The 13,624-nt window shown below is 43.9% G+C and overlaps 2 protein-coding genes across 2 annotated transcripts; both read left to right on the top strand.

Annotated features, from left to right (window-relative positions):
* Positions 1–1,040: 1,040 nt before the first annotated feature.
* Positions 1,041–13,442, top strand: LOC143333086 (adhesion G-protein coupled receptor G4-like). The gene is made up of 21 exons (XM_076751022.1): positions 1,041–1,047; positions 1,102–1,229; positions 1,335–1,572; positions 1,690–1,971; positions 2,852–2,949; positions 3,165–3,226; positions 6,251–6,351; positions 6,581–6,821; positions 6,916–7,081; positions 7,592–7,738; positions 7,836–7,961; positions 8,049–8,094; positions 8,185–8,288; positions 8,860–8,981; positions 9,172–9,440; positions 9,540–9,654; positions 9,888–9,966; positions 10,299–10,500; positions 11,809–11,909; positions 12,097–12,261; positions 12,920–13,442. The coding sequence occupies exons 1-21, from the start codon at positions 1,041–1,043 to the stop codon at positions 12,929–12,931; spliced, it is 2,811 nt and encodes a 936-aa protein (XP_076607137.1). The 3' UTR covers positions 12,932–13,442.
* Positions 3,246–5,741, top strand: LOC143332524 (uncharacterized). The gene is made up of 9 exons (XM_076750087.1): positions 3,246–3,416; positions 3,586–3,984; positions 4,063–4,236; positions 4,315–4,388; positions 4,485–4,552; positions 4,660–4,696; positions 4,797–4,819; positions 4,996–5,141; positions 5,285–5,741. Exons 2-9 carry the CDS (start codon positions 3,900–3,902, stop codon positions 5,416–5,418), a joined length of 741 nt encoding a protein of 246 aa, XP_076606202.1. The 5' UTR covers positions 3,246–3,416; positions 3,586–3,899; the 3' UTR covers positions 5,419–5,741.
* Positions 13,443–13,624: the final 182 nt, after the last annotated feature.

Below are 13,624 nucleotides of genomic sequence, written 5' to 3'. Positions count from 1 at the left end.
AAGTGTTTTTATGTGAGCTTTGTGGACTAATTTAGCCTCGTGTGTGGTTACACTAAGCAGTGCATGAGCTACTATTTCAAGTTGTTTTTCGACTGACTGGTAAGATGACATTCAAAATGTACATACGCACTTTCTCTCCGCCTCCCGCTCTCTCTGTATCACCAGTCTCTCTCACCTGTGCACATACATAATACACAAGAAGACCAACACGGCAACAATACGCTGGTCTCTGCTTCACGCTCACACAGTCACACCAGCTTTGTTTGCAGCGACAGGTTTGTGGTTCAACGTTTGAGCCGAGCTTGTTTGAATCAGGATCAGGATTTAACTTTGTTTTTAGGATTATTTTATTCATGCAGGTGAGTACTTCATCAATTCTTTCAATGCTTGAACTGTGTTTTAATAAAACTTGACACCGTGAAATCAGCAGTAGCAAATATTTAAGTGAATGGGATGAGAATATTGTGTTTGTTCATTAAGTTGTTTTATTCACTTGCACAAAGACTCTTCTGACTGAAAACTCAGAAAAGGATCGGTTCCTTTTTTCAGGTTTGAGATGATTTTTCTTCAGAAAGTCCTAAAAGTGTTGATCAGTCTGTCTCTGCTGAGCAGCTCTGCCTGCACACAGCGAGGTAAGAGCGCTTTGAATGGATATGGTTTGATGGATTAATCGAATATTCGGTCAAAATGCTTAAATATGGGTGGTGTCACAATGAATTATATCATAATTCATGTAGTGAGACAAGACAACTGATTCTGGCATCTTGCTTTCAGCGATAGAAACCTGCATCATTCTAAACTAAGTGTTCGTTACCTTCTAGTTTACAACCTGAAATCTTTTTATCCATTGACAGACAATTAATTGACAATTTTGAAGACTTATTCAATCATCATTTATCTAGCGCCAAGCTGACATTACTGCCTTTAAATTGCAAGCTTTTCTCTACTGTAAATATCAACAGTGAAATGTGTTAAAAGAGGATCGAGTCAGTAGTGCACTCCTTGAAAACTGTTTCAAAAAGAAATGGAAATGCTAAGACATGTTCTGTATCCTCTGTGCTGTATATTAATGACTGGCTGTATGCTGACTGTCTGTCTCAGACCCTTGGGTCAGTCCATGGGGGAAAGTGGCTGACTTCACCTACGAGTGCAACCACTGGAGACTCAAGCCTCAGGTCTCCATCCCCGCCCTCCAGGGGCTCACTGTCTGCTTCAACCTGAAGCTAAAGGTACTGATGAATAATTCAATTTTTGGGACTGCGAAGTTCGCCTGCTACAACTTTTAAGGGGCTGCACAGCTCAGTGCATCACATTTCATCATCTACTCCATGTAGGTCCAGGCTTCCTTACCGTGGACCGCCTTCATGTACCGTCACCCTGAGGTCCAGTGCACTGAGCTGGGCTTGGGGGGAAAGTGGGGTCGTCTAGTGGTCTGGCTGTTTGGGATGGAGTGGACTACAGATCAGATGAACCTTGATGTGTCACACTGGTACTCGCTGTGTCTCACCTGGACACACACTAAAGACAGACCTGCCCTATACATCAATGGTGAACCAGTGGACATCATGGCAGGTGGGTTAAAAACAAACAACAGACAACTGGGTTAACACTTTGTGATCTCTGGAGGGCGCTAAACGGTGGCTTCAGCAAACAAAATTATCCCTGCCGCCATGTTTTCTTCTCTTCCAGCTCACAGTTCAGCTCCCTCCATTTCTCCCCTGTGCTGCAAACTGGCCCCCAGCGGGACGCTTACTCTGGGTGCGGCACACCGCCTGGTCAACGGGAGTATCCAGATCATCCCGTTCACGGGCCTGCTGGGCAAAGTGTCACAGTTTCGCATATGGGGGCGAGAACGCAGCAAAGAGGAAGTGACATCACTGAGGTGTACAGAGGGGGACCTGGTGACGTGGGGGAGAGACGACTGGGACGCTCAGATCTGTGGTCCGCTCCCTGATTCCAGCCTGTACTGCGGTGAGCTGATGGAAAATTCACAGAAACCGGAACGTGTGTGTTTCTACGAATGGAACCTGCTTTATCTCACAATATTTACCGCAGAGGCTGCGAGCTCTGCGAGTATCGACAGGTTGAATATTTTCTCCCACACTCTCCCACAGTGGTTATACAACAGCCAGTGATTCACTTCAATGCAGTAAACGGCTTGTCGTTTTCATCAAGCCTTTTACAGCTTGCTCCTGACTGGGTGGTCGGCTGCCTTTGGTTTACTGTACGTCCACAGCCCTTAGATTAAATATTGACCCCCCGTCTTCTCTGTCAGTTAAGTAAATATAGAAGTCATTCTATCAATAACGTTAAGATAAGAAGCATTTATCGTACAGCTGTTATAGGATGATGTTTTTTCTCTGCAAAGCTGGAACCTGCTGTCATCTTCACCTTAAAACCAACATTAAGCCTGACTTTAGTAAACCTAAACTTCTTGATTTGTATCCAAAAAGTTAAAATGCATTTAGCTAACTTGACAGTTAGCAGATTTATGGATATATGTTTCAGTAGTGACTGTGTTTTATTGTACAGTCATATACGCTTAAAGCTGGAGTTGGTAACGTTGGAGAAACCAGCAGGAATAAACTAGATCTTGAAAGTATAAAACCATTCCTCCAAAACACATGAGCGCGCACTTCTTGACCACCACTGGACCCCATGAGAGAGTGCTGGGAAGAGGAGCCGTGATGAGAGGACGAGTTCTTTTAACAAATATATCAACAAACACAAGCAAATAGCCATCACAAACTGGGTTAGCTGCTGAACGAGTGTGTTGGCTCAAAATGCTTCTAATGCTTCTTACCTACTCTCGCCTTACTGGTGTTCTCTGTTCTCTTTGGCCGGTTGGCAGAATGGTCCATTTATGAAGTGAGACTGATGTTTGCCATCATCCGCTTCGACGGGAACAACACCGAGCTCCGCACAGCCAGAGACATCGCACATCGCTGGGTAAAAGAAACAAACACAAAAAACACAGATATTGTAAATTAAACAGTAAAAACTGAGGTTTCATGCATTGAATACATGTGAAGTATAGTATATCTAGACAAACATTTTATGTACACAAAGGACTCTGTATTATATTGTACAGGTGACATCTTGCCTTTGTTCGCCTGCAGTAAATCTCAGTGGCTTGAAGTAACCGATGTTTGTTGTTCCTGTAGCTCGAACTCGTCCTGCCGAGCAGCGTCTATTTGCACGAAGTGTCTGTGTTTGAAGTATCCAGGTATGAGAAGACCCGATTTTACAACGCTGACATGACTCCGTGTATTTTGTAATTAAAGTAATTAACGTTGTGCCACATCACTTAAGAGAGAGGGAGCCAATGAGACATAAGCATACTGGGTTTGTCTGGTCTCTCACGCAGATCCGGTCCAGAGGACAGCCTTGAGAAAACATCACATGAAGACAGGCTGGTAAGAAAACACAGTAAAAGCAGATATTAGCTTACTGCAGATACGCAGTAGCTGTAGTCGTGTATGTGCTGCAGAGTAACAAGAAATTGCCGTAAAGAAATTGTCAGCACTCTCTGGTGGACACAGAGTCATTTTTTAGTGCTATTTTAAAATGTCCTTTATTCTTCAGGTGCGGTGGACTCCCACTTATAAGAGGTAACGTGGTTCCTGTTTCGGGTTTCTGAATCATAAATAATCTTATCGTGGCTATGAGATGGCCAATTATGGGGTGAAGGATCAATTTATAGCTCAAATGATTTTCCTCTAACAATATATCTATACGCCAACCATAACAAACAAGCTTCAGTTTAAGGGATCACCAGTCAAAATGTGTGGGAAATCAGGACATCAGGAACACTCTGTCTCCCCTCCAGATTCAACTGCCTGGTCAATATAATCATTATCCCCGGCTTGGATGTGGCTGTTGCACAAAATGTGATATACATGGACCTCAGGACCCCCTTCCATGACCCCAGCAGTCAGCTGCAGCTGCTGGCTGATGCAGAGAGCATCCACACCACAGCTGTTGGTGAGGAATAATTGTGTGTGTGTTAAACGTAGCAGAAAAACAAATTCTGGTTCACAATAATCTTTTCTCTGTTTCTAGAAAGCTTCTCCGCTGCCACCACGAGTCCTCCTCCTGTGGTGACAGAATCCTCTCCAGTCACAGCCACCACATTTAAAACCACAACATCCATTATGACCACTGACACCACCTCGAGCTCCTCCACCAGTGCCACCACAGCCGCCACCTTCACTACAAGCCCTGCTAACATCTCTGGTCAGTCTGATCATTTACAGTGGAAACGCCCTCCATGTGTGGATGATTCAGGGATTTTCACTGTGATCTCCCCTGCAGAGCTGTACTTTGAGGTGAAGGTGAATGTTTCCAGAACAGGAGACGGTGACGCAGAACAAGTTCTTTGCACCTGGGTATGTCTTACAGGATAGCATAGCTCTTTAAATTTTAGGAACATACCACAGATGTGGCTTTATGGGTCTTAAATGTGGCCCTTTGACTCTCCACAGCTCAACTCAAGTCTACCTGATGACATGATGATGGTGCTTGATCTCCAGCTGCTCTCCAAAGCTCAAAGGTACAGTATGTGATGGAGCTGCCCACCATCACCGTCTATTTCCACAAACATCACGCAATCTGACTTCAACCTGCACAGTTTGATTTAGTGACTGATCTTTTTTCCAGACCTAACCTGGAGGCAAACCTCTCCACCTCCGAACCAGTAAGTAAACGTCACAAATGAACCTCTCATCCAAACAGTAACAGCATCATCTTTTCCCCTCCAGTTTTAAAGCTGTGCTAATGTTTCTATTGTTTTCCAGGTGTTTGCATACAGAGTTTCAAGGTATGCATAGCCATTATAACAGCCGACGTGTTTACTTTTTCATCCGACTTTGTGCGGGATGTTACGACTCAATTTAACTTTTTAATCAATTCATCAAACGTATCTGTTTTGGAAAACTTTTACTGCCTGGAACGTATTATTGGTTAACTTCTAATGAACTCGTTTCCGGTCTGCAGAGAGAGATGCGTGTTCCAGGTTCAGGTCATGTCGCCGCTGTCAGACACACAGGAAATGGAGGAGCAGATAAGATACCTACTCCTGGCGCCATATAGCAACGGCTCCATCTCCATAGCAGCCGAGGACGTACAGATAAACCGCATATGTGAGTGACGTTCAGGTTAAGTCAAAGACGACACGGTATTAAAACTGAACTACTAAATTAAATTGAAAATTGTAAAAGTTTTTAAAGGTTAAAAAAGTCTCTTCTTCTCTGTCTCCGTCTGTGCTGCTGTCACCCTGCTTCAGTGATATTTAATTGCAAGGCAGAAACCCACCAGACCAGGAAAGGCCTGTTTGAGTGGCCTGCCACGTCAGGAGGAAGAAATGCGACTTGGCTGTGCCCGAAAAACCCAACGCGCTACGCCACCCGACACTGGTGAGCGCTCACACCCTCGAAAACGTGTCATCAACCACGACCAGAAATACACCAATCCAGGGTGTTAGAATAAACAAACAAAACTCCCAGCGCTGAAAACAATATTGGGACTTTCATAATCTCCATTATTTTTCACAATATAACTCTCAAATGTGAGAAACTTTTCTCTGTTTATATAAAAAAGCAAAATAAAGGGACATTTTCCACCTTATTTGCTTTGATCATCAAAGGGCAGGGAGGGATCCAATTAAAGCTTTTTTAAAAGGAGAAATTGGAAGTTCAAACTTTAGAATAGCTGATCACACGTTAAATACTTGAGCAAATTTCAGCTGGAAGATGGCCTTTTCTAAAAATACCAAGCTTATACCGAAGTCTTTGAGAGGCACTGCTCACTGCTGCCACTTCTCACTGAACTCATGACCTGCAGGTGATTCATCAGGCAGTCCCATGAATAAATGCAGGCTTATTTGGGTATTGATTACATCCGTTGGTTTATATTCACATGCCCGTCTTACTGTGTTCAGGACTCTTTCTGTGTGTTGATTCAGCGTGACAGTATTTATTGATGGCTGCTCATGAGCTGCAGGAGGCTGCGCTGTAAAGTCATTAGTCAGACGGTCGCTGTCACGAATGGCTGGAGTTAATTGATGGGTGTTTCCCAGCATCAACAGCATCCCAGCTGTCCATGCTCTGTTAGAGGCATTTTCTGCCGAAGTAAGATTTGGGAAAGCACAGAGCACAAAAACTTACCATAAACTGGGCTACAAACTTTTAGATCAAGAATCAAACATACTATATATATATACTGTGTTCTCTTCCCGTCTTCTCACCACCAGCAAACTGTGCCTCAGGACACACTGGCTGCTCCCAGACCTGGAGGACTGCTCTCTCCTGGTGGAAAGCATCTCTGATCTGGAGCATGTCAATGTCACTGCTGGTCTGTCAACTTACAAACAGCTGTATTGTTCACTGTCTGATTATTTTCATTATTTATTCATCACTATTCAAAACAGATGTAGTGGGATAAATGAACGTGTGATTTTTGCTCACCAATGAGCAGAAGCTTGCCGCCATGACGCTGCTGATTCCTGTTTTGCACATTTAAATCCCCGAAACAACAGACCAGTGAAAAGGTCTTCTTCCATGAAGGATCTTTAAAAAATCAGATACAGATCTTCACAGGCTGTGTGACTTATCTCCAGAGAATGTGCTGGACGTGGTGGGGATGATTGAGGGTTTACTGAGCAACCAGTCCACACTCAAGTACCAGGAGCTGGTGACAGTCCTCGACAAGCTGGAGGACGTCGTCAACCGCAGCGTGATCACACCAAACCTGGGCCAAGCTCTAATCAATATCGTCTCGGACATACTGGAATCTGACAGCAACCTGTTGCCTTTTACGAACACGTAAGGACGGAAAACTAAATCAAACATCCAGATGAAAGAAGTCTCCTCCTCCTCCTGATGTCTAACCACCCTCCGTGTCTGTCTTCCTCTCCAGTATCCTCAATATCACAGAGGCAGTGGGAGACAAGCTGGTGGGCTACAACGGCTCCTCCACCCTGGTTGCTCCAGCCATTGCTATCTCAGTGGTGGACGTAGTTCCCGGACAGTTTGGCAGTTTGACGTTCGGAGTGTCATCTGACCGCACAGGCACAAGGCCTGAGGTTAGCAAACAACCAACAAATGTCCTCCATCTGTCTGTCTGTGGTTTTAATGTTGTGGCTGATCGATGTTTATCATCAGAAGTAACGTTATCAACAAAAATACCATGTAAAATTGTCATATTATGTTAAGGCCATATTGCCCAATCACACTGTATCATCAGGCCAATCAGTGGGATTAAACAGGTTTCTGTGCTGTAGATGTTTAGCAATTTGAAATTCACATGAAATATCTTCTACCACATGTGCTATTCAAATGCAGTGAGGTATAGGCAAAACGCTATTTCATCTGCACTCATGTGTCTAAAATAATGTTTTATTAATGTACCTTCTCTCAGATCTGCCATGCAGCGAGCATCACTGCTTAAACTCCATCACTCTCGCTATTTAACATTCGTATTCATGCCATACAGTCTGCACTGAATCTGAAAACCACTCTGAGTGTTTCTGTCAATTAAAGCAGGCTGAGACTGAGCTTAACAAAGAATACGTACATTTCTCTTTACGTTGCAGATTTTCATCAACAGGTATCCCTTCAACAGCACAGTGGCTTTCATCTCGCTGCCGTCCGTCCTGCAGCACAGCTTCCCTGAGAACGACCGGAACCAGAGCACGCCCAGGGTTTTGTTCCAGTTCTACGGCATCCCGATGCTCTTCAGAGTAATACTCTGCATGATCCCTTTCACTTGAAGTATCAGGAAAAACGTGCCACTCTATCAGAATCTATTAAAGACTGTTTTTCTGACATCATTTCCAGAGCAGGGAGAAGGGGCAGACCCTCAACACCTTTGTGGTGTCAGCCAGTGTGACAAACGCAAGCTCTCCAATCAAAGACCTGGACGAAGATGTCCAAGTCACGCTCCATCATCTTGCACCCAATGCAGTAGGATCAACTCTCTGCTGACACTGCTTCCAATATAATAAATGAGTTAGCAAAGTACGTTAACAAACATTTTCTTCTCTGTCAAAGCTTTACAAGGACGAACAGTGTGTTTACTGGAACTTCAATAAAAACAGTAGGTCCTGATTAAAATGATCTCTAATCTAGTACATATGCATGTATATGCTGGGTGAACTGTGTGATGCTTAATGTTTGTGTCATCTAGATGGACATGGAGGCTGGGATGATTACGGCTGTAGAAAATACAACAGCAGCCTCGACTACACGACGTGTCTGTGTGATCATCTCACGCACTTTGCAGTTCTTCTGGTGTGTATTGTTTATAACTGTTTGCTCGAAAAGCTCGCTTTGGCCTCAGAGGGAGAGCAGCACCTTTAAAAGCTTTGCTAACAGTAGTGGCAGTGGTAGCAGTGATGGCAGTAATAATGGTGCTTCAACTCAGGTTTTACCAGCAGAGGGCGCTCAAAGCACAATATATAAAAATGAACTAGTGTCAAGTGAAGTTGACACAAATTCATAATTTCGCTGCAGCAGTTGTGGGATGTACTTCCTGTTCTCGGGCTTTTAGATGCAAACACTACTTTTAAATCAAGCATAATCTATGAACTTTAAAATGATCGCACACAGTATATGTAATAAATAATCATATCTGCTTGTCATGCAAGACACCCATCATTTTGACCATTCTGCATTCAAAAACTGCAAAAAAAAATCAGGGCTAGTAGTCCAAGTGTTGTTAAAATTAACACTTAAGATGCTTTGCCCAATCTGAGTGTTTCCCTTCATGCTAGTTTGTACTTAGTAGCAGAGAAAGGAGCAGTTACTGTAATTACTACAGAGATACACTCTAACAAATCTATATGTGTGTGTGTGTGTGTAGGATGTCTCCAGGACTCAGGTGGGCCTGGCTAATGAGAAGATCCTGACCATTATCACCTATGTTGGTTGTGGAGTCTCCTCGCTGTTCTTGGGAATCACTGTTCTCACTTACACGGCTTTCGAGTGAGACTCCAACCTGAGCTGCCGTTTCAGAAATGTTTTCCGCTTTTTGTTCTTCCTGGACTCCTTTTGTAATAGCTCTGGTATCTGTTTGGTGATTAGACCTCATCACTGACTGTGGTTCTGTGAATATACAGCATTGTGTATGTTTGTGTTTATGGTGTCTTACCTTTGGTTTTCCGTCCTCACTCAGAAAGCTTCGTCGAGACTACCCCTCTCAGATCCTCATGAACCTCTCCCTGGCGCTGCTGGGCTTGAACCTGGTGTTTCTGGTCAACTCCTGGCTGTCCTCCTGGGGTCTGTACGGCCTCTGTGTGGCCGTAGCATTCACGCTGCACTACTTCCTCCTGGCGTCACTCACCTGGATGGGGTTGGAGGCTGTTAACATGTATTTGGCGTTAGTGAAAGTCTTCAACGTCTACGTGCCCTCTTACATCCTCAAGTTTTGCACTCTTGGTTGGGGTGAGTCGAGACTTCAACTGAGCGACTTTCAGGCCAAAACAGAGTAACAGTCACACACTTTTTTCTGAGGCTGTTACACAGAATAAACTGTCCCTCTAGGGATTCCTCTGGTGATCTGCACCCTGGTGCTCATCGTGAACAGAGAGGCCTATGGCAGTCACCTCTACACAGATGCTCAGCCGAGCTTCGAGCCAACGGACATCTCCGACGACTTGTGAGTTTGGGCTCCAGTCATTCATTTTTCACGTCTTGATGCAGATTTGAAACAGCGGGTTCAATCACCTGTTTTCAATTGAGTATATGTCAAAAAAGGATTCACAAATTAAATTGGCGTATTTATAGACTCTGGATTTTTTTAATGAGAATCAGAGTTTTTAACCAAGCCTCACGCTCTCCTCTGACTCACCCCCTCCCCTCCCTTTTCTTTTTCACCACTCGATCGCACAGCTGTTGGCTGCAGGACGATGTGACGTTTTACGTGTCTGTGGTAGCCTTCGCCATACTGGTGTTCCTCTTCAACATTACGGTAAATAATTTCAACATTTCATTAAGTTCATACAAACACTGACCAATGTCCCTGACAAGTTCACGTATCACACTACTATATCTAAAGAAACTAACAAAAGACAGGACTTACTTTTCACAATGCATGAAAACCACAAGAGTACGTACACGCTACATCTTAAAATCTGATCACAAATCAGGCTTTGTGGCCTATATAACCTGCCATGACTGAGATTGACACATGCCTCCATCAAATCTCCCATTTGAGGGCACTTTTGTTCTTCTCTTGAATTCTACTGATTCTTTTTTCTGTATTCTAACAAACTCCAAGCCTTCTTTTGCATTTCCTTTTAGGTTTTTGTCTTGGTGCTGATCCAGATTCGCCACATGCGCGTCAACAGCCCAGCTGGGATCCGCAGTGGACTGATGCATGACCTGAGGGGAGTTGCCAGTCTCACCTTGTTACTCGGACTAACGTGGACTGTTGGCTTCTTCACCTGGGGACCAGCCAGAACAGTTCTGCTGTACCTTTTCTCCGCGCTCAACAGCCTGCAAGGTTAGACCATTACGCTGGGTAGCATACGTCTGAACACTTGTGGGAACAGATCTGTTTTTAAGTGGCGTGTAGGAGTGATATACCGGTAAATAAACAAAAGAGGGAGAAGAATGGCGGGCAAAAAGGTTTGTGGTGTGAGAGTGCACCAGCCAACTGAAATGGAGGAAAAACTGATTGATGTGTGGTCAGAGAATAAAAGCCTCTCCGACGTTAGATCGAAGGCCGACCACAACCGGACGAACCAGAAGCTGTGCAAGCTGCTGGCTGCCGACCACGGCGTTCTCAATGGACTTGCGGGGCCGTCTTCTGCCAGAGCTCCAGCCGTTAGTCATTTAGTGTGCTGCCTAAGAGTATTTGCTTAGTTTATGCTCCCTCCTGATGGTCATAGCCGATCGGTAGAAACAGCCTTTATGTCTGGTTTGTCCAGTCCCTGCAGGTGTCACCTGTTTGTCTCAAACTTTAAATACAAACAAAATTGTCCACATCTGTATGAGTAATGAATAATAAAACCGTCTTCCTTCCTCCACAAATGCAAAGGCACTTGCCCGATTGAAGAATTTAAATGCCTTAATTTGAATGAATTTGGAGCTTAAAGATGTTGTAGAATTAAACCTGCATGGTGTGAAGTACTTCTTCTTACTCTTCTGCAATAATTTTGTGAATGATTCTTGCCCATGAATGGATCGTAACAGGTGGCCTTGTATTGCACTTTAGGGGGGTTGATTTATGCTAATGGTGAAATCTCACGAGCACGCACCTCCTCATGATGGCATTCATCAAACGGTTGAAATGAACTATTTCAGACACATTTGTGCAGTTACAGTGGAGAGGTTCAGTGAATCTGACGTCGTATGAGCACGTCTCACTGTTTTCTTATTCTGCTCTTCACCCTCGCTTGCTTTTTTCCGTCTTGCATGAGATCCATCCCGCGTGTTGCTGTGTGATTATTTATCGAGTGAAGCTTTGCAAACCACACACACAGCTTTCCTCAACATCCCACTTCACCTTCACAGTTCAAAAGAAACCAACAAAACAAAACAGATAAAAAGAAGGAAATCAAACGGAGGCTGAATGATGCAACGATTTCACGACTGCCGTTACCTCGACTGGCCTTTGTTATATTAGGCTACTTTCTTTTTTATCTGAGAGTGACGCAACAAAGGGCCCGCGCTTTTTACTCCAAGGAGAGAAATGCCTTGCTCGAGTGCAAATTAAAAATATCTGCTGAGGGACGAAGGAGCCACAAACCAAGAACTAATCTCGTCCTCCAAAACTCATGACCGTATCTCATTTCTGTTCATATTCCAGGACTTTTCATCTTCCTCTTCCACTGTCTGATGAAGGAAAATGTCAGGAAACAGTGGAGGAGTCACCTCTGCTTTGGAAGTTCTGCCTTGAAGAGTATTCTGGTATGACAGCCACACACAGTATGAACCGACCTTCAAGATATCCTCTTTAATACCATGTGTGATCTGTCCTGTGGTACTACGCAGAAGCTTGAGATCATCAGCTATGAACAAAGGCTTCCATGTATCAACTGTGGCTGTCCATCAGTGGACTTGATTTCTCTTACCTGTGTTTGGTGTTATCTTCCAGAGTGGAGCAACTCCTCATCAGCTGGAGTCCTGGCCGAGCCATGATCAAATCCTCCAGGAGCATCAGCACCCATGGTCCACTCAGTCAAGTCCAGCTCCACAGACAGCACTTCCTCTTCCTCCGACAGCAGCAAGAGAGACTGATCCTGCAAAAGACCAAACCCGGGTGAGGACATGAAGCAGTCATACCAAAGCAGCCACATTTCTATCTATCAGTATGTCAACACTATCATCATTTTAGTAAGCCAACAAATAAACAATGCAAAATAAACTGCAAGTTCAATGATGATAACTTAATGCAAAAATACAAGCAAATAAAAAGGCCAGGCTTTGGTTCTTGTTCTGTTCTCCTTGATGAGTTTTTAAGACATTTTCAGTGAGATATTGCTCATTTCATTTCGTCACTGGTCTTGACATAAACTCTCAATGAATTCCTTAATCCTAAACTGTTGTAAGACATCTAAGACGGCAATTAAAAGTTGTAAATTGTCTTGTTGAGATCCAGCCTCCTTTGTATGAAATGATGATCACAGATTTAGTCAGACATCACAGTCCCTCTGCTGCCAGAATCACAGTGAAGGTCACTGCATACATTAATGAGACGGCACTGACGTTTAATAATTACATGAAAGCCTTTGTAATTACGCCGGTTTGAACACAAATAAAAGGACGTGATTGTTATTTCTTAAAGGTTTCCTTCACCATCTGACAGCTCAATTTGTGTTCAACCCCGAGCTTCCAGGAATACATTCTCAAACCACATATGAGAAAATGTCTGTTTCTCACACCTCCAAATTGCTGACAGATGTTTAATTATCTTGCAGGCCTTTTTGTGAATTCTTGGCTCTCCCTCGAGTCCAGAGAAGCCCCTCAGGTACAGGAGCTCTGCCTTCCCACAGGGGATGAACCCGACACCTGGCTGGAGGAATCGCTTGCTTGGCCAGCGAGAACAAAGATAAAACACACGAGACATACATTTGCATACATACACGTGCAGACATGCAAATCCCAGAAACTGTCGTGAAAAGCTTTAAAGCTGAAACGGCAGCCTTGACACGTAGTGGACTTTACAAGCCACAGATATATGTAATTCATGCAGCACAGAGCCCACATTAACTGTGAAGCACCATTGTATCCCAGCCTCAGTCGATTATCTTATCATACAATTCTATTGTTTTTTGTTTTTGCTAAATATTGTAAAAGAGCCTGCAATTATGAGGACATGAGTAGTTGCATCGGTTCCAAGGAGGAGTTGGTTGCCAAGCAACTGGTGAGTGGAGCCATGGTGACAATGAACCACGGTACCGCACAGTTTGTATGAAAAAATAATAAAATTTTAAATTTAAGATGACGCAAGTCTCCCCGTGTTCCTTCTTCACCTCCAATTCTGCCTGAAAATGTGCTCTTCAGGTCAAAAGAAATGATTCTCCAATGAGTCCTTAATCACGTCATGCAATGATTACCACATCTTTGAGTATGACTGCCAGGTATCTTTCCTGTAGACACCTTTTCCAAAATATTCAACATAC

Source organism: Chaetodon auriga, chromosome 15 (genome assembly GCF_051107435.1).
Source record: "Chaetodon auriga isolate fChaAug3 chromosome 15, fChaAug3.hap1, whole genome shotgun sequence".
In the NCBI taxonomy this organism is placed as follows: Eukaryota; Metazoa; Chordata; class Actinopteri; order Chaetodontiformes; family Chaetodontidae; genus Chaetodon; species Chaetodon auriga.
The sequence above is the reverse complement of the archived record's forward strand: the minus strand, read 5'-3'. Positions and strand labels throughout refer to the sequence as shown.